The sequence below is a fragment of the Ascaphus truei genome, chromosome 1 (assembly GCF_040206685.1).
Source record: "Ascaphus truei isolate aAscTru1 chromosome 1, aAscTru1.hap1, whole genome shotgun sequence".
NCBI lineage: Eukaryota > Metazoa > Chordata > Amphibia > Anura > Ascaphidae > Ascaphus > Ascaphus truei.
In genome coordinates, this window is record NC_134483.1 from 257,671,854 (window position 1) to 257,695,914 (window position 24,061).

The 24,061-nt window shown below is 45.2% G+C and overlaps 1 protein-coding gene across 5 annotated transcripts in view; it reads right to left on the reverse strand.

Annotated features, from left to right (window-relative positions):
• The window catches only part of LOC142496631 (phospholipid-transporting ATPase ABCA1-like), a 1,672,602-nt gene that overhangs the window by 391,475 nt on the left and 1,257,066 nt on the right, over positions 1 to 24,061 (reverse strand). For all 5 annotated transcript variants that reach the window (XM_075603302.1, XM_075603295.1, XM_075603331.1 and 2 more), the window contains 3 exons: positions 14,172 to 14,266; positions 4,522 to 4,624; positions 1,362 to 1,436 (listed from right to left, as the gene is read on the reverse strand). In XM_075603302.1, the coding sequence (XP_075459417.1) occupies positions 1,362 to 1,436; positions 4,522 to 4,624; positions 14,172 to 14,266 (273 nt within the window). The remainder of the gene's footprint in view (positions 1 to 1,361; positions 1,437 to 4,521; positions 4,625 to 14,171; positions 14,267 to 24,061) is intronic.

A 24,061-nucleotide genomic window follows, 5' to 3' on the forward strand; every position in this document is an offset into this window, starting at 1 on the left:
ATATCTGGCTTTATTAATCCAATAATTTCATAAAGACAAGTAGCTGTAGAAATACAAAATGCATTCTGACTCAATGTTTACACTGACACAAAATGTTTCTTCAGAATGTTTTCTTTCTACTGCAACGTTCTTTAAGTTTATAAGTAGAGCCTTGGTCCTCTGGTCCCCTGTTGTCTCCTTATCTTTCCCTTTTGCTTTTAGGCCATACCCGGCCAGGTACCTCATAACGTGCACCAACTACAGCACTTTCAGTTACTGTGGTCAGCGCTGTCTCACATATTGGGTGGGTTGGCGCTTGTGGACACCAGAGAGGTTGGGTGCCCAAGGGGCACCTCAGTACTTTTGGGAAATCCCATCAGGGGTGGACCCTACAGTTGGAGGGCACTGTGGGGCTTCGGCCATGCAAGGCCTATATTGTATGTGGGTTAATGATATATCTAGTTGTACCTGTGTTCAGTAGACTGTTATTAAATACAAGTATGGGATCTTATTGCATTGGGTCCTGTGATGGGGTTATCTGGCACAGGCAGGATCCCTCACAGGTGGAGCTGCTGTCACCAGACGGATAAGTTACAACCCGGTCTCCCAGCAGCAGAGGTTCATGCCTCTTGTGAGCCACTGGTAAAAGCACCACACATTCAATAGCCGCCACATTTCCCATTGGGTGGGGGAAACTGCGCTAGATAAGGGTAAGGATCTCCCAACATGGTCGCCGAGGCAGGACATCTGCCTCTACCTACATGGCTTCCGAGGAAGGAGGTCAGCCTCGTTCTTGACTAATTGCCTTCACCTGCCTGCTCCCTTTTTAAGGCTTCATTCCTCTCTCTTCCCTGCCTGTACAAGGTTCTGTTAACCTTGTTCCCTGCTGGAACTCGTGTTCTGCCTGCCTTGTTTTATGCCTATTGCTGATGACCTCAGAACTGTGACCCGTACTATTCTGCCTTCTCCAGCCCTGACCTCGGAACAGTGACCACAATTATTCTGCCTTCTCCTGCCCTTACCTCACTATTCTACTATTCAGGATTCGGATCCCAGGTATGGGTCAGCCACTACTCTCCACTTCTGCCTAGTTAGTCTGTCTCCTGGACAGCACACAGCAACGTACGTGACCGTAACAACAAATAAACAGAAATACAGTATACATGGGAATAAATACAGTTTGAAATTATTTGCAATTCATTATTGTAGAATGTTTTCTAAATGGGACCATTTGTAATGCTGGGTATATTTTATCCTGTTGGTGCAATTTTACTAGGTTAGTATTTCTGAAAACAACTCATAGTACATTAGCATTACATCATTCATATTTCTTACTTCCAGAATAACATATCTGGATTTGAGGTTGTTATAGTTTACATTACCTTGACATTGTACTGAGTAACAAGATTTCTGATAAACATTCCTGTGTTTGAAAGCATCTGGTCTGTAGCATTACTCTGAAAATTGCATTAAAAGGTAATGAGTTATACAACAAAGCAAATCCGCCAATAAATATATAATGAGAAAAGTCAAAATGGGTCTACAGAGTATATCACAATACACTTCCACTGTGCCATATATTTTTGTAATATCCAAACACTTCATTTTTATACCACTTACAATATTTTAAACTGTACATATTGAAGATTGTTTTATTTATTAGTGTTCAAGCTACTGTACAATGGGTAATAATTTCCTTGAAGGCAACCTGACCAATTACATATAGTTTTACATACATCAGATATTAAAATTATGCTTATATTGCCAAATAACACAAACACATTTTAATGTTAGAATGTCATTCACTGTAATGTTTACTTTTTGGTGTGAAAATAAGGATTATATTTACAGATGTAGCCAATGTTATTGCACCCATCGGCACGCTACAGATGCAAAAATGCAGTGTTAAATGATGTGGTCGCGTTATGTTGGTAACGCGCATTACCATTTGTTTCAATGGAACTATCGCGGAAGTTTTGATGCAAAGCATTGAGTCAATGGAAGCATCATCATTGGCTATATGAGTACATTTTGTACAGGGTGTACATACAAAGTTTACAACTAGTTTACAACTTTTAGGTTGAACTTAATGTATATATGTATTTTTCAACCTTACATAAGTATGCAACAAATTATATACATCTTGCGTAGGTAATTCAAAAAAATCTTAATCATTGTGCATAAAAAATTTAAATGTATATATATATATATCGATCCATGGTACTGACTGAAATTAGAGATACAAGTATTCTTCAATAAAGTAAGTTTAATTTTGATTGCCTTTAATTCTTGGTAAGTTCTCCTTTATAAAGTAAAGTAAAGATGCAACTTGGTACTCTGTCACACTGATTCATATTTACTAAATGGTACTATTCCCCAACAAATATTCTATTACCAGAATGTGTCTTATGTCAGAGGACCAATTCATAAATATGGGCAATGGTGTCATCCTGTATTGGAATGTGTCTTATGAAATAGCACCATTTCATAAATATGGGCCATAATGAGAGAGAAATCAGGGAATATGCTGCTTGCTCATTTTATGAGACTGGAAGAGCGCACATTAATGGGAAAGATGAGAAAATACTGTTTTGGGAGAAATGGAAATTATTCTAGATGCAGAATTTTGGATAGATTGCAAAGGAGAGCAAAGAATATAAGTGACTGCAAGGGGCACATGGTTAATGAGTTTGCCCAAACTACAGTATAACCACATTGTACAGTATATTCATTTCATGGACAATTTTACAATAGGGCTTTCTGGAAAATACTGTTAGTTATCAGGAATATGGCACTACTTGATACATTATGCATACAGAGGTATCTAGACTTTCTGTTTTTGGAACCGTGACAAGGCACAAGATTACAGCCACGGCAAAACTTTGTTCACTTCAGTTCGGCCGCGAGTTGGCGACAGACAGCCAGCAGAATTACTTCTGAGGGTTTTTTTTTAATGTAATTGCAATTCAGTATTGTGTCCAGCAGATAGCGCACTGAATATCTTTGCCCACGTTGAACCTGACAAACTTCACACATGTCTATACAATCTACAAATGTAAAAATTTCACTAGAAATGTAGACCAGGCCACCACACAGAGTCCCACAAGACCCCAACAAGCATCTCTAAATTAATTTGCCTGGAGTTCCCACAGGTAAACTGGGACACGATGAACCATATCGGTATGGTCCTTATCCCTACCAGAAAAGTGTGTGAATACAGAACCAACAGTACTTTAATATTTTCATGTTGTGTGTGTTTATCTACAAACTATATATACAATATGCTGTTGTGTTTAAACACTCTTCCTACTTTATGTTTTGTAGAGGGACACTGGCCGATCAAACACGTTCCTTCTGCTATGGCTCTGCAACTAGCAGGAGGAGGGGAAGGGATAGCCTCCTTAGCACCGATGGGACAAATTACCTTCCTCGGTGGCTGGAGGAGGGGGAAGGCAACTATGACGGGTCAGATGGGGAGATTCTGGGAGTATAGCTGCCTATGTGTTGTACTGTACTAAGTGCAGTTTGTAGATGCAGAATGTGCATTGAATTACTTTTTTTTTTGAGGCATCCCCATCCACCATGCAGGTGAATCCTGATTTTGAACCCTCCTCCAGCTCAGACAGAAGGAAGAGGTCCCCAACCACTCCAGGACTTCTGCCGGACGAATATTGAATTGAATTAAATAAATAAACTCCTGGATGTGGTTGCATTGGTTGCTCATGGGTGGATGGCGGTACAAAATATGTCCCTGCAGGAATCTTGCAGGAATCTTGTGCCTTGTCATGGTACAGAGAACAGTTAGTCTTGTTACAAATGTGTATAAAAAATAAATATTAATAATATTATTAACAGACTGATAAACATACCATCTTCGTCTGCCAACTTTTCACTTGTTTAAATGACATAACAGAATATCAGTACACACCATTGCTATCGAGGGATATTTGGAAAATTGTGACTGATTGATATCATTCAGGGGCTGTTTATCTTGGATACCAGTGGCATTTTCAAACTTTGGTTTAGTCCTTAACTGTATTATATATTTTATGAACATCAACATTATGATTAGATATATTGTATTGTATCATTATATATATGGTTTCTCTGGCTTTGCATCTGATTCCCATGCTATGCTTTAAAGCTGTGCTAACAGCGATAATTAGTTTATATGGGCTTCATGTAACAATGGTTTTTCAGGCAAAAGATGACACGGTGTGCTCATTTGCATGTCATTTCCCAGAATCCCTTGCTGCAGTGGAAACACTGTATGCTGGGTGATAATGGTTAAAGGCAGGGTTGCAGACCTGCCTAAGACATGTGAATGTGCTCACAAGTGATCTTTTTATTTGCTATATGCAATATGGTGGAGGTTTCTTGTTGCCTTTTTCACCCACCATAACTTAAACACACACACACACACACACACACACACACACACACACACACACACACACACACACACACACACACACACACACACACACACACACACACTGTTAGTTTTGCGGATTTCGGTTAATTATAACAAATAATACTGACCTCAGAGAGATTGAAGATAGTCTTCAGTTGTAGTAAAATGTTAATTTCTGTTGAATTGATTGGAGCTTGAGAATTGATTCCCCCTACAGAAATTCCACCATACCTTTGGAAGAAATTAAATGCAAACATATTATATTGATTAAGAATTAACATATATCTGACTAATCATAATACGTGTCTGTTAGAATGACCGCTTCTAATGACCTGTAGATTGCATTGATATACAGAAGTATTCACAGATTTTAACTAGATCCTCTTTAAAATCCTTGATTGTGATTAATTTCTAAGTTAGTATGTAACAAATGTGTTTTATTACAGGTTTAGTTTGATTTTTAGTTAGAATTAAGTAGGAGCAAATTAGGTTAATATTTACTGTAGCTGCAGTTCAGAAGCAAGACCAGAGCATTTGTGATAATTGCCTTTTGTCTAGGTGCTTACTGTGAATTGGAGAGTATAAACACACACACACACACACACACACACACACACACACACACACACACACACACACACACACACACACCATCTATTTTTTTTTTATAACTTTGATTTTATTGGGTGAAATAAAACATACATGGTAACACCAACCATTGTCTTCAGTGACATCACCTCATTTTGTGTTTTTATACAATCAACCAAAAACTTGACATACTAGACTCACGAGACGAACAGGGGAACAAGACACACAAGCTAGCTAGAAAGGAGGGAAGGGAGAGAAGAGAGGGGGGGGGGGGGGCGGGGAGGCGCGAAGTGTGTTCCAACTTTGCGACCAGGGGGGGGGGGGGTGCTGGCGTTCTGGATTCTTGCCATCCAAGCGGCTAGAATCTTCCACTAGGGTGCTGTGCGCTTACGTGTGTATAGACCTCTTTCTCAGAGAACAAGGACCACCGCTCTCCTGTCGCACCGACTCTGACTGCCTCTTTCTAGTGGGCCCTATTAGAGCTTGGATCCCGCTCACTCCCCAGGCTCCCTGTCCCTATATTGTCATGGATCCATTTCATTACCGGAGAACGCATTTACTGCTTATCATTGCAGGATTGTGGTAATATCTATTCCCGGGATGTCTGTCTGTGCCAGCCAGGGCTCCCAGACTTTTAAAAAATTTGAACCGGTGTCGTTAACTAAACTCATTAACTGTTCCATCCGGCAAACAAACCAAATTCTATTTCTAATCTTGGGAATAATTGGAATATCCGGTTGCTTCCATAATGCCGCGATCTCGCATCTGGTGGCGGTAGCCAGATGTGTAATCAATTTATGTGTGGCGTTTGATAGCCCCTCGACTCGTCTGCCCAACAAAAACAGCCACGGGTCCAAGGGGTTTTCCACTTCTAACAGTCGATGAAGCCAATCTTTAATTTCCACCCAAATCGGGGTCACCTTCGAACAAGACCACAGCATATGGAATAAGTCCGCTCTATCTCCGCACTGTTTAGGGCAGAGCGGAGAGTAGCCTTTGACAAATTTAGATAATTTAGTGGGCGTATAATACCACCTCATCAGGACTTTATATGCGTTCTCCTTTAATGTGGTACAGATGGAGCTTTTAGCGGCCACCTGCAGGATCCTATCCCAGTCCTCGTCTTCTAATGTCTCTCCCAGGTCTGCCTCCCACTGTCTCATGTAATTAAGTTTGGGTTGGTCGACCGTCTCCGGGCACACTACTTTCCTGTACATTCTAGAGGTTAGTCCCCTTGTGTCCGAATCTCTTGAACAGAGCTGCTCAAAATTTGTTCTCCGGGGCCGAATTGGGGCCTCATTATAGAAGAACCTGATCTGGAGGTATCTAAAGAATTCAGTGTTCGGTATATTTTTCTCCTCTTTAATATGATCAAATGTTTTTATATATTGCCTGCCCTCCAGATCGTTTAGACGGAGATACCCTGCTTGAATCCACTTTGAGAAAATAGAGCTATCCACACCTGGAGCAAAGTTTGGGTTCCCCCATATGGGAGTCATCAGAGAGTTCAGGGATGTGAGATGACACTTAAACTTAACAGCATCCCAAGTCTTCAAGGAGCTGACCATGGTCTGCAGCGGAGTCCGCATAGCGGCTCGACTGTTTTTGGGCAGCCAGATTAGGTTCTGAATATCTACCGGTGCGCAGCATTCTTTTTCTAATGCTACCCACCTCCGAAGATTCGGATCTGTGTGCCATTGCACAATCTGGCTCAACTGGGCTGCCTCGTAGTAGGCGAACAAGCATGGCACCCCCAACCCTCCTCTCGAGGTCGGCCTCCTCAAGTTTGCTTTATTAATTCGTGGGCCTTTCTTATTCCAGATAAACTTTGTTATTAGGGACTGAAGCGAGAGGACATCATCTTTTATCAGGGGGATCGGGAGGGCCTGGAAAAGGTACAGCACCCGTGGCAGGAGATTCATTTTCACACTATGAATACGGCCTATCCACGAGATGCTACACTCCGCCCATCTCCGGATATCCTCTCGGAGAGTCCGAAACAACCTGGGATAATTTGCTTTATATAAAGCCTTATACTCCTTCGTGATATATACCCCTAGGTATTTGATCATAGAGGATTGCCATTTAAAATTGAAATTGAGTCCGATTAGTTTTTCTACTGGTTTAGGTAAATTTATATTGAGGGCTTCGGATTTGGCCTGATTAATTTTGAACCCTGAAATTTGTTTAAAGATCCCCAGAATTGAGAAGACATTGGGCAGGGAGGTGAGAGGATTTGATAATGTCAGGATCACATCATCCGCGTAGAGCGCCACTTTGTGTGACTGCCCTTTTACAGCTATTCCCGTAATATCCGGGTTGTTTCTGATATGTGCCGCCAAGGGTTCTACGCATAGGACGAACAGCAAGGGGGACAGCGGGCACCCCTGACGTGTGCTGCTCCGAATTTGAAATTGCTCTGATGGGAACCCCTGATGCCGCACCCTGGCCGTTGGCCCCTCGTATAAGGCCATGATGGCCTCCAAGAGACGTCCCTCAAAGCCAAATGCCCCAAGCGTCCCCCTCAAGTAGGGCCAATCGATCCTGTCAAAGGCTTTCTCTGCGTCCAGACTCAGTACCATCGACGGGATATTCTGTTTTTTTGCCAAATCCACCAGATCTATTATCCGTCTGGTATTGTCTGCCGCTTGCCTTCCTCCGATGAACCCCACCTGATCTGGATGAACTAACCTGGGAAGGACAATACCCACTCTATTGGCTAACAATTTGGAGAAAATTTTAACATCCGTATTGATCAACGAGATGGGCCAGTAGCTCTTACAGTCTGCCGGGTCCCTGCCAGGTTTATGGATCAGGGAGATGGACGCCTGAAGCATCTGAGCTGGAAACGAGGCCCCGTGTAAGCTTTAATAGATGTGGGGCTAGAATTTTCAGGTATTTTTTATAGTATAAGTTGGAGAAACCATCTGGACCGGGCGCCTTGGCAGGCTTAAGTGACTTTACAACTACCGTTAACTCTTCTAAAGAGAAGTCTGTCTGTAACGCTTCCTTCTCCACCCTGCTCAAAGTCGGTAATTTGGCTTCTTTTAAGAATTCCCTGAGATTATCCCTCGTCTTTTTATTGTGTATGACCTTACCGCCATCGTATAGCATCTCGTAGTAGTTTTTGAATTCTGCTACAATCCGTTTAGGATTAGAAGTAAGCTCTCCCCCTTGTGTGCGTATAGTTTGTATATGGTAATTAGGAATTTTGTTTCGGAGTCGATTTGCTAATAGGGTGTCCGGCTTGTTCGCCTTTTCAAAGTACCTACGCCTTGACCAGCTCATCTCCTTTTCCGCCTGGGAGGCCAATCTGATATTCAACTGCTGTTTGTCTCTAATAGTGCCTTTAGGGTGTCCTCATTCCTGGATACTTTATGTGCCTCAGTTAGGGCCGATCATTTTTCTTGTAGGGCTTTTATCTGTTTCTCCTGTTCCCTCCTGCGTCTAGCAGCAAGGCAGATGAGGGAGCCTCATGGAGTAGCCTTATGGGCCTCCCACAGGGTGGTGTGGGACGAGACACTCCCCACAATCTCCGAGAAGAAATCCACAATCCTCTCGCCAATTTCTTTCTGAATGTTTGGTATTTTCAGTAACAGCTCGTTTAGTCTCCAGTTTGCTCCAGGCCTGTCTAGTAAATTTAGAGTGCACCGCAGCTCAATGGGTGCGTGGTCGGACCACGAAATATCGTGAATCCCCGTGTGGGAGACCACTGGGACCAGTCTATTAGATACTAGGAAGTAGTCCAGCTGGCTGTATCGGTTGTGTGAGTGGGAGAAGAAGGTATAATCTCTACCTAGAGGATGTTGTTCCCGCCAGATATCTACCAGTTGGCAATCTTTTAACCCCTGGGTAATCTGATGGACATTTAGCCTAGGGGGGAGATTAGCTGCCGTGCACCTGTCTAATTTGGGATTCAGTGTCCTGTTAAGGTCCCCTGCTATGATCATGTTTCCCTTGGCTTCCTTTTGTAGTTTTCGGAAGAAAAGGGAAAAGAAATCTGCTGAAGTTTCACAGGGTGCATATACTGATGCTAATGTGAGAGGTTTCCCTTGGATTGATCCCACCAAAATCAGAAATCTGCCCTCCCTATCCAACACTTTTTTCTCAACTGTGAAATCTATTCTATTGTGTATGGCTATCGCTACTCCTCGTTTTTTCACCTGGGCGGAAGCTAAATGTACTACGCGGAAGTCCTTATCTAAGAATTTAGGGTAGCTGTCCCTAGAGAAGTGTGTCTCTTGGACAAAGAGGAGGTCGGCTTTAAGTCGTTTGTAGTCCCTGAGGGCTAGCTTGCGCTTCGCCGGACCGTTAAAGCCCTTAACGTTGTGAGAGATACACCGGACCTCGTTATTCATAGTACTTTAATTGTAACCTGAATCTGTCGGTGTCTTTCTGAGCCATTCTGAATGCGCTGGATGGCGTGAAGATCCCGTCCTCTTTTTCGTCGTCGCCTTTCTTCTGCGCCCTGCCAAGGGAGTAGGGCATGTGGTGGGGGGAAGTGATACAGAGGGGAAACACATCAGGGGGGACAACAAGGACACAACAACATAAATACATATACACAAATTGAACTGTGGTATCGGCTCTAGGACTTCCCTGTTCCACAGCCCATCCTATTGCCTTTAGGACAGAGGCTCTAGCGGGTCCCCGACCTCGCCCCCACCCTCCTCCCCAAAGGACTTTAGTCGGATCTGGGGGCCCATCCCCCTTCCCGACCCAATTGAGACTCATGCCGACTCCGGGGTAGTCCATTCAGCTCCCACCCCGTGTCCGCGCTCTATTTACACCCTAACTTATAATGGGGTTACCACCCTAACTGGATAGCTATAATTGCTAGCATCCTCCCTTGCCTGGCTGCCTGCCGTTATCTTGTCCGCTGCTCTTTAACCTACGGATGCCCTTTTCCTTACCCTTCCTCTTTTGCCTCCCTGTGTTTGCAGCTTATTGGTTCTGACCACTCTTGTCCACTACGTGGTTCTATCTATCTTCTTTGCCCCTGGCCATGCCCTTGCTGCGGCCGTGTTCTAACTGCCTCCCTCTGTCCTTGTTTACCCCATTAGTGCTGTCGACTGTCTAACTCTGCTACACCTTTCTCTGAACATAGCCCCCTAAACCTAGATCCTCTCTATTAGTATGTCGTTTGTTTCTTTCTTTCTCTCACTTCCCCCCACCATCAAAAACTTCCTTATGCCTTCATCCTCCTATATCACATTCTCTCGCCTCTTCCATCTACCCTGTACTACTCCTTTACCTCCCCTCCTTCTATAACTTTCTTCCATCCGTAGCTCTTACCTGCCAATAACTTACTTTCCCCTACTATGTAACTCACTTACTCTTTTACCTTTCTAGCTTCCGGCCCAGGCCTCCGTTCTACCTCCATTGACTATTCGATCCGTATCCTCCCGTCCCTTACGTCTACTTCCCCCTACTTTTCTGCCTCTTCACCCTGTCGTCCCTCTATCTCCCTCTCCTCTCTTTCCCTTCTTCCCTCTCTGTCTACTTGCGGCCGGCTATTTCCGTTTTGTAGCTCTGCGGTGCGTCCCTGGTTCTTTAATGTGTTCCGGCGCTTTGTGTCCCTGTATGATGACGTCTTCTGGTTCGATTGCCTCCTCCAAGATGGCGCCAGTCCTCGCGGTTCCGGCTGATGATGACATCCGGTTACCCGTTTCCGGCCGCCATTTTGGAAGTTACTCCGCCACGCGGAGGAAGTGGTGCGCGCTCTCTCTTCCCGCCCTTGGGGTCCTTCCTCGTTCTGCGCCTCACGCTGGCTCTCTCCAATCTCCAGCACCGCCGCCATCTTCCATCACTTGAAGGTAAGGCCAAATCAACTTGTTTTTCAGGGGTTTTTCCTTTTTTCTTTTCCCGCAGCGTGACTTTGGATCAACGTTGTTCTCCACTGCCCCAGTTGTCTTTAAACAGAGGGCTGCCACTCCTCCCTTTGAGGATCCAGTGGCGGGCCTTTCAGTGAGCGGTGAGGTTGTGAGCGGGCAAAAGTTTTCATTTGGCGGGCATTTTGTCCAGACAGGCAGGCAATTTTGGGCAATTTCGCGACCAATGCAACTTCGCGTCAACTTGTACAACTTTATTTGAGCGCAACCGTGCGCCAATGTGGGACCAATGCCGCCACTTCTCAGCATTTTTTCCCCTTGGTTTTCGGTGAGCCATTACCTCCGCTCCACTCTGGCTCTAGTGCCTCTGCTTCATCCACTACCTGAACCGGGGCATCCCTTAGGCCTAGTTTTGCCAGGAACTCCGGGCCCTCCGTGGGGTTTCTCATTGTGAATGCCCTCCCGTTCCGCGCCACTTGCAACCCGAACGGGAAGGTCCATCTGTAGCGCACGTTTTGCTCACGGAGGACCTTTGTGAAGGGAAACAGGTAGCGACGTCTGAGCAGTGTGGCTGGGGATAGATCCTGAAACACGAGCATTTTATTACCCTCAAAATCCACAGTTTCTAGGGGCAGTGTTTGCCGCAGTATAGCTTCTTTTGTGGTGAAAAAGTGCAGTCTGATAATAATGTCCCGCGGTTGCTCGTTCTGCACTGGGCGCGCCCGGAGGGCCCTCTGGCATCGGTCAAGGGCCATGGCGTCTTTGCTGAGGTCAGGGTGAAGGGTCTCCATCCATCTTGTGATGTAGTCAGTGCAATCTCCCACCTCCTCAGAGACCCCCCGGATCCGCAGGTTGTTCCGTCTGTCTCGGTTCTCTGCGTCTTCTTGTCGCTCCCGCAGCTCATCTATTTGCCTCTGTAGGTCCCCTGTTCTTTTGTCAGTTTTTTTACTACTTTTATGGTCTGGTCCATCTTTTTCTCAAGATCGTCAGTTCTTGTGCCCAATTTCACCACATCCCTCTTTACTTCCTTTATTTCTGCCTGTAGGAGTGACTTTAGATCGTTGTAAGGTCTCTCAAAATCGCATCTCCTAACAGGCAATTATGCTTGGTTGCTGGAGCCCTCCTCCTCACCTTCCAGCTCGGTGTCCGTGTCTGGATTTGAAGACGGCGCCATTTCCTCCAGGCCCCCGCTTGCGCCGGCTACGCCGAAATAAGCCCGAACATCAGCTGATTTCGGCTTTTTCTGGGTGCCCGGTTTTTTCGGAGCCATCCTGGGGTGTTAAGTGAGGATGCTGAGTTTTTTGATTTAAAATAATTTATTTTTGGGTGTTTTAAAGTTATTTTCTACTATGCACGGCACGGAGCTAGAAACTTATGCTGCCATCTCTGTGTCCTTCGCGCATGCGCCTCCACACCATCTATTTTTAATGCAATCATATGCTGCTATGAGTTATGTTTCCACCTCACTGATTATAGTTAATTAATGTGGTGATATATTGTATGGTAGTTTGTATATTGTATGGCATTTGTTGAAAGAGCTAACACTCTAGTTGCAGAACTCGACACTTATAGAGAGGCTTTCAAATTTCTGTTGCCTTTTCTCACATTTGTCTTGATAATATTTCAATATTAAAACAATACTGTCTTATAACTGAAGGTGATGGGATGGGAATGCAAATGGGAGGTACATTATCATATTACTGAAGATCCGGAGATTAATTATTTTGAATAGGAAAAAAACAGTTTTGAAAAAGTGTACTGTATCAGGAGAGAACTTAAGTAGAACTTTTGAAAAAGTTGGTATGGATCAGGGGCATGATTAATATGAATGACATACTGTAGTGATGAATAGTGTACAAATCGTATGTTTTTCCATGAATTGTTCTGTATACATCCGTCAATTAACCAGTACTTTTTAGTGCTGTAATAATGCTTTAAAACTGAGCAAAGTCCTCTAAAATAGCCCGTAGCAACAAGGCTGTGGCAGCATGTCTGGATGGGTTGGACCCCACTAGAAAGTGTAGTGAGTGGGTCAAATGGCCAAGGGGTTGCGTGTTATGGAGATTGAGAGTAGGCGCATGGTTTGTGCCACTACCCTCATGGCATCAAGTGAAGAGGTCCCAACCTCTCTCCCTGTTATTTTTGGTTGCAGTACATTTACTGACTGTTGATTGTGATGTTTAAAAATAATAATAATAATAATAATCATGAAAAAAATAAAAATGTGAATTACATATAGCTGTTTTCTTATAATTATGAGTTTTAAACAATAAATCAATAGTGGAAGCAAATAATGTGGAATTATAATTTATGGCTTGGTGGGCGGTGGTTTTAGTGTACGACTGGGCCCATAAATATCAAGGTTGGGCATACTGTTAGTGTCCGGCCCATGTCAGACCGTTGGTGTTGGGAACAAGCCTCTTGGTGGGGTTACGCTTTATGGTTGCCCTGTTGGCTGTAGGGGTCCCGAGCCACAGCAACGCTAGGAGCATTCTACACTTCACGGGACAGTCTGGGGTGAAACATGAATTTGTTTTGTTTCGTTCATAAAAGCTGCGGCCTAATTCTTCCAGTACCATGTCAGTGTCTTTGTCTTTCAGAAGGGGCCTACCTAAGTCATGGACTTTATTATCATATTGCCCTCAACACATAATGCCCTGGATGTGTCAGCACCTTCATTAGTAATTACTTACTATTATTATTATTATTATTATTATTAGTTATTTATTATCAGCTTCGAAAATTACTATTAGAGAATTGTATATCATTTTATTGTGAGTGTGCATTACCTAATACATGAGAACAGTTATGTCAGATTTCCCAGAAATCCACTGTTCCTGTTAATACTGTACATGGACAATATACTGCCACAGAAGTGTCTTTAGGTATGCAGTACATCATAGAAAAAAGCCAAGTGTGTCTCATCAGTTTTCTTAGTAAACAAGCAAATATTTTATTTTATATACAGTACTAATAATTATTCACAAAAAATAAAACAGGCTAATGTTTAAAATATGCTTGCATACTTGGTACATTTTTCTGACCAGTGAAGTTGGAAATATAGGTAAGTGGATTTGATGTTGTGGTACATTGATCAATCTTCCTTCTCATTACAAATTGTTGTAATGAGCAAGTGTGCTGATTTCTCAAGCACCAGTTAATAACTACTCCTGGCCAGTGTTGTGCTAATAATTCAGTCCTGGATTTATATTTGTATATACCAATGTGTTTCAAACGTTAAAACCTAAATAAATATCAGACTCAGTCATTATCACAGCACTGCCAAGCAGTTATGTGGTAGGTATGCAGTACCATCATTGTTTAATAAAGGCAAATTAAAATTACTCAAGTTTCTGTACCTAATTTTGTAGAATTTCTGGTATGTTTTCAAAAGGTAGTCAGTCACATTTCTTCCTGTTAAATCTTCTAATGTGTCAGTGGTGTTGTGAATTTTCTACAAAATAAATGCATTCAAGGTTAAAATCCATACATACTGTAAATGCCACAATAGTAAATTACTGTAAATGAAAAAAAATCATGTAGGGAGCTGTTAATGTTCCTTGAGCGCAGGAGGGATCATGTGCCCTACGGCAAATGCCAATCACTCCCCAGTTGTATCTCTTGACCCGGAAATGGAAGAGAAGTCCTGCTTTTTCATAGCAGTATAAGTTGGATTCTACACTTGAAAAAAAGCACTCCAAAGGCATGACACAGTCACTATGTCATAGGGCTCCTGGAGTGCTAGATCCTATGAAGTCTGGCCCCAAAGGAAGTTAAAGTCTCCCAACTGCAACACTAGAACAAAACAATTGACCAAAATGTATTAAGAAAAAACATTTCCATTGATACCAGCTAGATTTCCTTTGATTAAAGTGGTGCAGTAATCATTTTCAAGGCAGACTTTGATATAATAAATAACCTGCTAAATTATGTGGACATTAGACTTTCTAACATATAAGTCTGAGATATAGAAATCTTGAATAATATTAAATAAAACCTAATTTTAAAATTAAATTAGGGACTTTGCTAAATATAATATAAAATATGTAATAATTAGTATATTGTCAAAAACTTATATAATAATATTCTTATGAATAAGTGTAATTTAGTTACTGTAAACCCTTTGGCCAAAGCGTTATAAGCCTGCAATCCAAAGTCAAGGCATATTCAAATCTGCAGGTCCTAACACTACCTGGTAAAATTCTCAGACAGTGGGTCTCTCCAAACACAGGAACATGAAAAAGACATGCTAACTTAGAAAGTGGAGAGAATAGTGGGGAGGGCGATCTTAAACCCTGGGAGGAGGGGCTTCTAACCTCCAAACAACTTATACCAGCTGCAAATTACATTAATAAACACACAATCCCAGCAAGCTCAAGAAACCCCAAAACCCACCACATACATATATACATACATACATACATACGCCTGCAAGCCACGCCAAGGAATAACCCCATTTGCAGGTCCTAAAACTACCTGGTCAAATTCTCATTTACCTCTGTTGGAGAGAGAATGACCACAGTGGGTCTGCCCAAACACAGGAACATTATAAAGACCTTCTAACTTAGAAAGGGGGGAGTGGCGAGCTTAAACCCTGGGAGGGAATAAAAACTGTAATTTTAAAATCAAATTGGGGACTTTGCTAAATATAATATCAAATATATAGTAATTAGAAAATACAGGCATTCCCCACATTAACATACGTAATGGGACCGGAGCATGTATGTAAAGCGAAAATGTACTTAAAGTGAAGCACCACCTTTTCTCCACTTATCGATGCATGTACTGTACTGCAATCGTCATATACGTGCATAACTGATGTAAATAAGGCATTTGTAACAGGCTCTATAGTCTCCCCGCTTACGCACACCTTCGTTACAGGTAGGGAGCCGGTATTGCTGTTCAGGACGTGATGACAGGCGCATGCGCGAGCTGCCGTTTGCCTATTGAGCGAGATGTACTTACTCGCGAGTGTACTTAAAGTGAGTGTCCTTAAACCGGGGTATGCCTGTAGTAGAATACTTCAATAACAATATTCTTATGAATAAGGGTAATTTAGTTAAACCCTTTGGCCAAAGCGTTATAAGCCTGCAAGCCAACACCAAGGCATAGCCAAATTTGCAGGTCCTAACACTAAACTGTACTAAACTGTGAACAAAGGGTTTAACTAAATGACCCTTATTCGAGATAATATTATAATTGAAGTATTTGAAAATATACTAATTACTAGATGTCACGGGAGACCATGATCTTTAACAAATTTATACCAGGATCCTTCACTAGGCATAACACAGTAGTGGAATAAAAAAAAGGTTTATTCAGGTAAACCCGCGTACCCCCAGTGTAATACAAAGATACAGCAAATATACACACTTACTGGGGTGCTGGGGGTGAAACCTGGCGTAAAATAGGTGCAAGGTACCCGCTTCGGAGGGCTTACCATGACCGGGATCTACACCTGGGCTTCTTGGTCTTCTTTTCGGCTTCAATTCCTAGCTGCGACAACTACGTTCTAAAATGAGAACTTGGTCCTCGTGTCTGACTAAGGCTCTGCAGTGCATACTTTCCTAACTTCAAAACAAAGCCTGTTGTTCTGCTATTTGGAACAGACAAACTTTGAAAAGTCTGCCTGTTGCAGGGTACATGCAACTACACATGTGGGTTTCTTGACAAGGCTGTTACATTTTGCCTTGAAAAATATACAGCACACAAAACAAAAATAGCTCTTTTTCAGCAACAAACGAAAATGGCTTTTCCTTCAGCAAACCGAACAAAACAGTTTCTCTTTAGCAGATAGTTTATATATATGCAGCTACCCTTTTTCTATGCAGGGGACAGACAGTTCACAGTTTCACTACTTTGCTACTCAGACCTTGTTTTCAGGAATCACTTTAGCAGCTTACTCCTCTCTCTTTAACAGCAAACTCCATGTGTCTACAACCTGGGTTTTAACACACCTTGATTAGGCAACTGGGATCCAACTAATTGTCCTGAGGTTCCCAGCTGAAGTTAACCGCATCACTGTTGCACTGCAGACTAAACATATGTTTGGCAGGCATATAGCTGGTGGCTTTTATTTACCCTGTCACATTCCTCCCCTGTTAGTGTGTGGCTGGGGCTACGCACGGCTGAAGACCGACCATCCACCCCTTCTCTAGAAAAGAAGTCAGCATTTGCGTTCTCTTTTCCCGGCCTGTGCTGAATCTCAAATGAGAAGGGTTGGAGGGCCATATACCACCTAGTTAATCTAGCATTGGAATCTTTCATACTATTTAACCACTTCAGTGGAGCATGGTCCGTCACCAGAGTAAAATGGACTCCTGCCAGGTAATGCCTTAAAGCCTCGATTGCCCACTTTACTGCTAGTCACTCCTTCTCAATCACTGAGTAATTTTTTTCCCTTGGAAACAATTTCCTACTCAGGAAAAGGATAGGATGTTCAACTCCCTCAAACTGTTGTGACAACACTGCCCCTAGCCCTATCTCTGATGCATCTGTTTGCACTATAACATGGCTGTTGAAGTCTGGGCTTCTAAGGATGGGACCCTCTGATAGACACCTTTTTATGTCCTCAAAGGCTCTCTGACAATCCCTTGACCACACCACTTGTGTAGGGGCACAATTGTTTGTGAGGTCCGTTAAAGGGGCTGCCACTTCCGAATAGTTGGGGATGAACCGCCGGTAGTACCCTGCTAAACCCAGCAGAGAGCGTACCTGCGTTTTTGTTTGGGGGGTCGGAACTTCTTTCAGGGCAGCTACCTTGTCGGCTAGTGGCCTTACTTTTCCACCTCCCACTGCATACCCTAAATATTTGGTTTCCGCTTTACCCAAGGCACATTTCTTAGGGTTGGCTGTGAGCCCTGCCTCTCTTAGAGATTTGAGGACCGCTTTCAGCCTATTTAGATGAGCCCGCCAGTGTTTACTATAAATGACAATGTCATCTAGGTAGGCTGCGGCATAAGTCCTATGGGGCCTCAGTACCTTATCCATGAGTCTCTGAAATGTGGCTGGGGCTCCATGCAGTCCAAATGGCATTGTCACAAACTGGTATAAACCCATGGGAGTGGCAAAGGCTGTTTTGCATTTGGACTTTTCCTCTAAGGGTATTTGCCAGTATCCTTTTGTCAAGTCCAACGTGGATATATATTCCGCGTTACCAAGGGCATCAATTAATTCGTCCACCCTTGGCATCGGATATGCGTCAAACTTGAATACCGCATTGACCTTTCGGAGGTCCACACAAAATCTTACCTTCCCATCGGGTTTAGGGACCATAACTAGTGGACTACACCACTCACTGCATGATTCCTCAATCACTCCTAAGTGTAAAATTTATTGTACCTCCTTCTCTACCAGAGCCCTACGACTTTCAGGCAACCTATAAGGACGGGAACGTACTTTTACCCCAGGTGCTGTCTCGATTGCATGGGAAATTAAGTTAGTTTGTCCTGGTAAGTCAGAAAAAACATCCTGGAATTGTGTAATTATTGCTAACAAGTCCCCATTTTGTTCAGAGGACAACTGTTTACCCATTGGGATTTTATCGTCACTCACGATGTTCTCCCGTGGAGGCTGAGGACCCAAGTCCGTTTCCTTCTCGACCGGGTGGATGAATATAGACCGCTGCATCTTCCAGGGTTTCAGCAAGTTCACATGGTAAATTTGTTTACCCTTCCTGGACCCTGGTTGAGCGATCTCGTAATCCACATCACCCGTACGGTGGAGTACTTCGAATGGGCCCTGCCATTTGGCCAGGAGTTTACTATCGCAACTGGGTAACAATAACATCACCTGGTCTCCTGGGTGAAACACTCTCATGCGAGCATTCTGATTGTAATGTCTCTCCTGACTGTCCTGGGCTGATCTAAGATTCTCCCTGGCAAAATGGCCGACCACATCTAGGCGCTTCCTAAGGTCTAGTACATATTGCAGGGTATTCTTAGAAGGGGACTGCTGTTCCTCCCAGGATTCCTTTAGGAGGTCTAGGATACCCCGCGGTTGGCGGCCATTGAGCAATTCAAATGGAGAGAATCCCATGGAGGCCTGGGGAACTTCCCGCACTGCAAACAGCAGAAAAGGGAGAAGTTCATCCCAGGCTCTCTTTTCTGAGTCTACAAATTTCCTCAGCATCCCTTTTAGAGTTCGGTTAAATCTTTCCACCAATCCGTCAGTCTGTGGATGGTAGACCGATGTCCGAACAGACTTGACCTCTAGTAACTTTAAGACATCCTGCATCAGTTTAGCCATGAAATTTGTACCTTGGTCTGTCAACATAACCTGGGGAAGTCCAACCCGTGAGAACAGTTCCAACAACTTGTTGGCTACTTGCTTTGCCGTTGCTGTTCTCAGGGGGAACGACTCAGGATACCTTGTTGCATAGTCCACTATTACAAAGATAAACCTGTGTCCTTTCGCAGAAGGTTCTAGAGGTCCTACCAAGTCTACCCCAATCCTCTCAAAGGGAACTGACACCAAGGGTAGAGGAACCAAAGGGGTGGTTTTTGTCCTTTTGGACTAGTTAGCTGGCACTCCGGACATGCTGCACATAGCTTAGCAATATCACTATGCATCCGTGGCCAATAGAATCGGGATGAAATACGGTCCAATGTTTTATCCCTGCCCAGGTGACCATCCCAAGGGAAAGTATGGGCTAGAGTGAACACAGATTTAACAAACGCCTTGGGAACCAATATCTGTCTGGTGACCTCCCCTGTTTGTGTCTGCCTATTCACCCTATATAGGATATCCTTTGATAGCTCAAAATGGGGGAATACTATCACCCCCTGTGCATCTAAAATCTGTTCATCAATTTTCACCACCTTGTCATACTGTCTCGCAAGGATTGGGTCTTCCCTTTGCTTCTGGCGAAAGTCAGGCAGGTACAGGTCTGGTAAATCTCCAGGGCCCATATCCCCCTCTCTTTGGCCATCACCAGCCATCACTTGTGACCTCTGACTACTAGAATGGTCACCTCGAGACCCAGATTTCTGCAACCAGTCCTGTTTGTCCAAGCGTCTTTGCTTCCGAGTCTTTTGAACCCGGTGTCTATTGGGAAAAAGGTCTGCCGAGAAGGGGAACAGTTTGCCAGGGTTCTCCTGAGCCCCAGAAGGAGGTTCCTCGTGAAAGACTGGGGCCATTAGGTCCGCAAAGAAAGGCCAGTCCCGACCGGCAGGTAGCCAAGGAGCGACTCCTACTTCGAGGTAAGCCTCCTGACCTTTTACCTGTAGCCGGATTTTGGCCGTCGGATAAGGTTTTACATCGCCGTGTATACATTCTATGCTCCATGGGGAGTCAAAAGAACACACGTTGGGCGGTAACAGTTCCTGGAGGACCAGAGTTTTCCCAGAGCCCGAATCTACAAGGGCCTGGATGGTTTTTCCCCCAATCAGGGCTGGAAGTAGCCAGGGCTTGTAATTTTCCCCAGAAAAAGCCGAGGTGACGGTTCTGCTGAATGAACAATCCATCAGTGGACAGTCCACATACCGGTGGCCTTATTCTCTGCAGGCAGAACATGGAGAGGGTTCCCTCGCAGGAGGGGGCTGTGGATAGCGCTCCGCTGGACCGGTTACTGGAGACCAGGCATCTGGTGGGTCCTGTGGGTGACGTCCTCTGAAGTTCCTCTCACTTTGCGATGAGCCGACATCCGGAAGGAGATGAGGGTCTCTGCGGGGACCAGCATTTGGACTCCGTCCTTGCTGGAACGACTGCTCCTTCCTTTGGACTTGGCGGTTCCGTGACGGGCCGTAGGTTCCCCATTGATCCGACCTCCCTCTTTGGGCATCCGCAAGTGCCGGTGGAGTCGGGTCCAGGACACTCTCCTGCTGCTCAGCCCCAAGGAAGTTCTCCACGAGTCGGACCGCCAAAGCTAGGGTTTCAGCAGCGTGGCGTTTTACCCATGAGCGTGCGGGAGGGGGTATTACTTGTAGAAATTGTTCCAAAACCACCTGCTCAAGAATTGCCTCCTTAGTGCACACCTCGGGTTGTATCCAGCGCGTACACAAGTCCAATAATCGATGAGCGAGGACCCGGGGTCTCATCTTAGCGGTGTACTTCATGTTCCGGAACTGCTGCCGGTAGGTCTCTGGGGTCAGACCTAAGTGATCCAGTATGGCGGCTTTTACTTGGCGGTAGTCCATTGCCTCATCTGTAGGGAGGCCCTGATATGAGGCCTGGGCTTCACCTATGAGGAGCGGGGCCAAAGCAGTTGCCCAGCGATCTGCAGCCCAGCCCTGAGCTTCGGCGACTCTTTCAAATGTTAGTAAAAAAGTCTCTGGATCCTCATTCGGAGCCATTTTCCTCAGGAGTATCGGGGGTCTGCTGGCCAGTTCTGCACTGGCAGACCCTTGGAATTGGGTCAGCAGCTTGGCAATCCGCTCATCCTGTGCTGTCTGTAGTCTTTCATCTCTCTCCGCTTGCAGCCGGGCCTGCTCGCACAGAAACGCTTTCAACATTTCTTCCATTCTTGTGTGTGTGTGGCCCTTTAACTGCAGGAGCCTTTTGAAAAAAATCAAATCCCACTTCTAACACCATATGTTGCAGGGTACATGTCCCTACACACGTGGGTTTCTTGACAAGGCTGTTATATTTTGCCTTGAAAAATATACAGCACACAAAACAAAAATAGCTCTTTTTCAGCAACAAACGAAAATAGCTTTTCCTTCAGCAAACCGAACAAAACAGTTTCTCTTTAGCAGATAGTTTACTGCTGCGGCACAGTTTATTCGAGCATTTGCCCGTTCTGTGCCGCAGCAGTAGCCTGGCGCGCGCCCGAGAGTGACGGGCGCGCGCCGAAGCAGCGGAAGAGCGCCCTCCGATCGGGGCGCTCTCCCTACCGCTGCCGGGTCCGCCGGGTCCCCCGGAACCCCCTGCCGCTGTCCCGCGATCGCGGGACACCAGGGCTCCCTCGGGGAGCCCCTGGACGCGCGTGCAGGGGGCGCACGCTCCCGAAGACGCGTGACCGGCGTCTATGACGCGCAGCACGCCGAGGGGCGGCCACTAGCAAGCCGGGAAATCTCCCGGCTTGCGGATCTGGCCGCAGTGTAATAAACTGTGTCGCCAGTGTATATATATGCAGCTACCCTTTTTCTATGCAGGGGACAGACAGTTCACAGTTTCACTACTTTGCTACTCAGACCTTGTTTTCAGGAATCACTTTAGCAGCTTACTCCTCTCTCATCAACAGCAAACTCCATGTGTCTACAACCTGGGTTTTAACACACCTTGATTAGGCAGCTGGGATCCAACTAATTGTCCTGAGGTTCCCAGCTGAAGCTTAACCTAGTCAGTGCTGCACTGCAGACTAGACATAGGTTTTCCAGGCATATAACTGGTGGCTTTTATTTACCCTGTCACACTGCCCTTGCGCCATCGACTCAAGCCAGAAGATGATCTGGTTCTCTGACTGGGGCTTCTCCTTACATACCTTCCACTGTTCTATGTAGAGACCAATCAGAGCGTGGGAATTCCTCCCCGCCAGTCAATAGGAATAGGGGCTCGTCCTTTGGCTGATGTCAGAGTAGGGGGTGTGCCAAGCTGGCTGTGGGTGGGACATACGAATTGACCAATGGGAAATGCTCCGACATTCTGCTGCTTCCCCAAGTCAACTCATTGCCACCTATGGGGCAGGCTCAACTGAGTCTAGCAGACAAGAGTGTCCTCCCCACAAGGGCCTCTGTTCTCCAGACTCAGTACTCTGCCCTGCCCAGCCACATAGCACCCCAACACCACTCAACATCTCGTCTCCTCTTTGAACTACGATGTCTAGGCAGACATCCCGGCACCTTTCTATAGGCCCGGGGTGGCTGAATAGAGATTTAAAGTAAATACACAACTCATAATAAAATATGTTTTATTACACGATAACTCTTGGGGAGACCCATATGTGTGTTGGAGATGGATCTGGGATATCGGGGATCAAAAACCAGGAGTCTGGGGGACACTGGGCAGCCCCGGTGTAATTCCACTCGAATACTGGCAAAAAGTGCCTGCATGTCGGAGAGAATTAGGGGACTACCGGTATATTTGGCCCCCGAACTCATGGAAACAAAATAATAGCATTTTGACCCAAATACTCACATAAAACTTACACACAAGACATTTCACGTTTCTAGGGCAAAGGGAACATGTAAACAGGAAAAGCAAGGGTCACTTTATTTTTCACATGAATAATCCCTGGTTTCAGGGGTAACCAGATTGGCTTAAACTTTTATTGTGCAGCCTGGTACCCCCCCCCCCCCGTCACACTAAATATTTGGTCAAATTAGATGTAGCATTGGGCTTTTCTGTCTTTTGTTGTATCCATTTGCACATGCTCAGAAGCACTCCTTTTGACACACACACACACACACACACACAGACTATAAAAAAAAAAAATACTGGTTCCGCGGAACCCTGGGTTCCGTGGAGCTATGACAGAGGTTCCGCCGAGCCAACTGCACTCACTGTGCAGCCCGAGATGGCTTTCCTGGCTCTCCCCTCCAGCTCTCCCCGTCCTCCCCTCCCCAGAGACCGCTCACAGGACTGCAGGAGCGCGCACTAGCAGTGCAGCACTTCCGGTGCTGGCTGCTAGATAGAGCGCATCAGAGGGGGGAGAAATGCATGCGAGGCGGGGGGGAGGGAGCGATTGAGTGAGACGGAGGTGAGAGAAATACATGCGAGGTTGGAGGGGGGATTGTGAGTGAGACAGAGGGGAGAGAAATACATGCGAGGCAGGAGGAGGGGGGTTGTGAGTGAGATGGATGGAAGAGAAATACATGGGTATAGGGTAGGAAATAGAGGGGGCTCGTGAGGGGTGAAATTAACCTAATATGTGTCAGCCAGATAGGGTTTCCCTGAGATTTTTCAAAAAACTTCAAGGTTTCCTCCAAACAAAAAAGGTTGGGAATCACTGCTGTAGGCTATAAATAAGGTTTTAATGCATCAAGCAAGCATAAGGGGTCAAATACAGGAAAAAAGGAAGCAATGTTTTGGACCTCCCGGTCCTTTATCAAGCTTGATAAAGGACCGGGAGGTCTGAAACATCGCTTCCTTTTTTCCTGTATTTGACCCCTTATGCTTGCTTGATGCATTAAAACCTTATTTACTGCTGCGGCCGAGTTTATTCAAGCATTTGCCCGTTCTCGGCCGCAGCAGTAACCTGGCGCGCGCCGGAGGGTGCCGGGCGCGCGCCGAAGCAGCGGAAGAGCGCCCTCTGATCGGGGCGCTCTCCCTCCCGCTGCCGGGTCCGCCGGGTCCCCCGGAACCCCCTGCC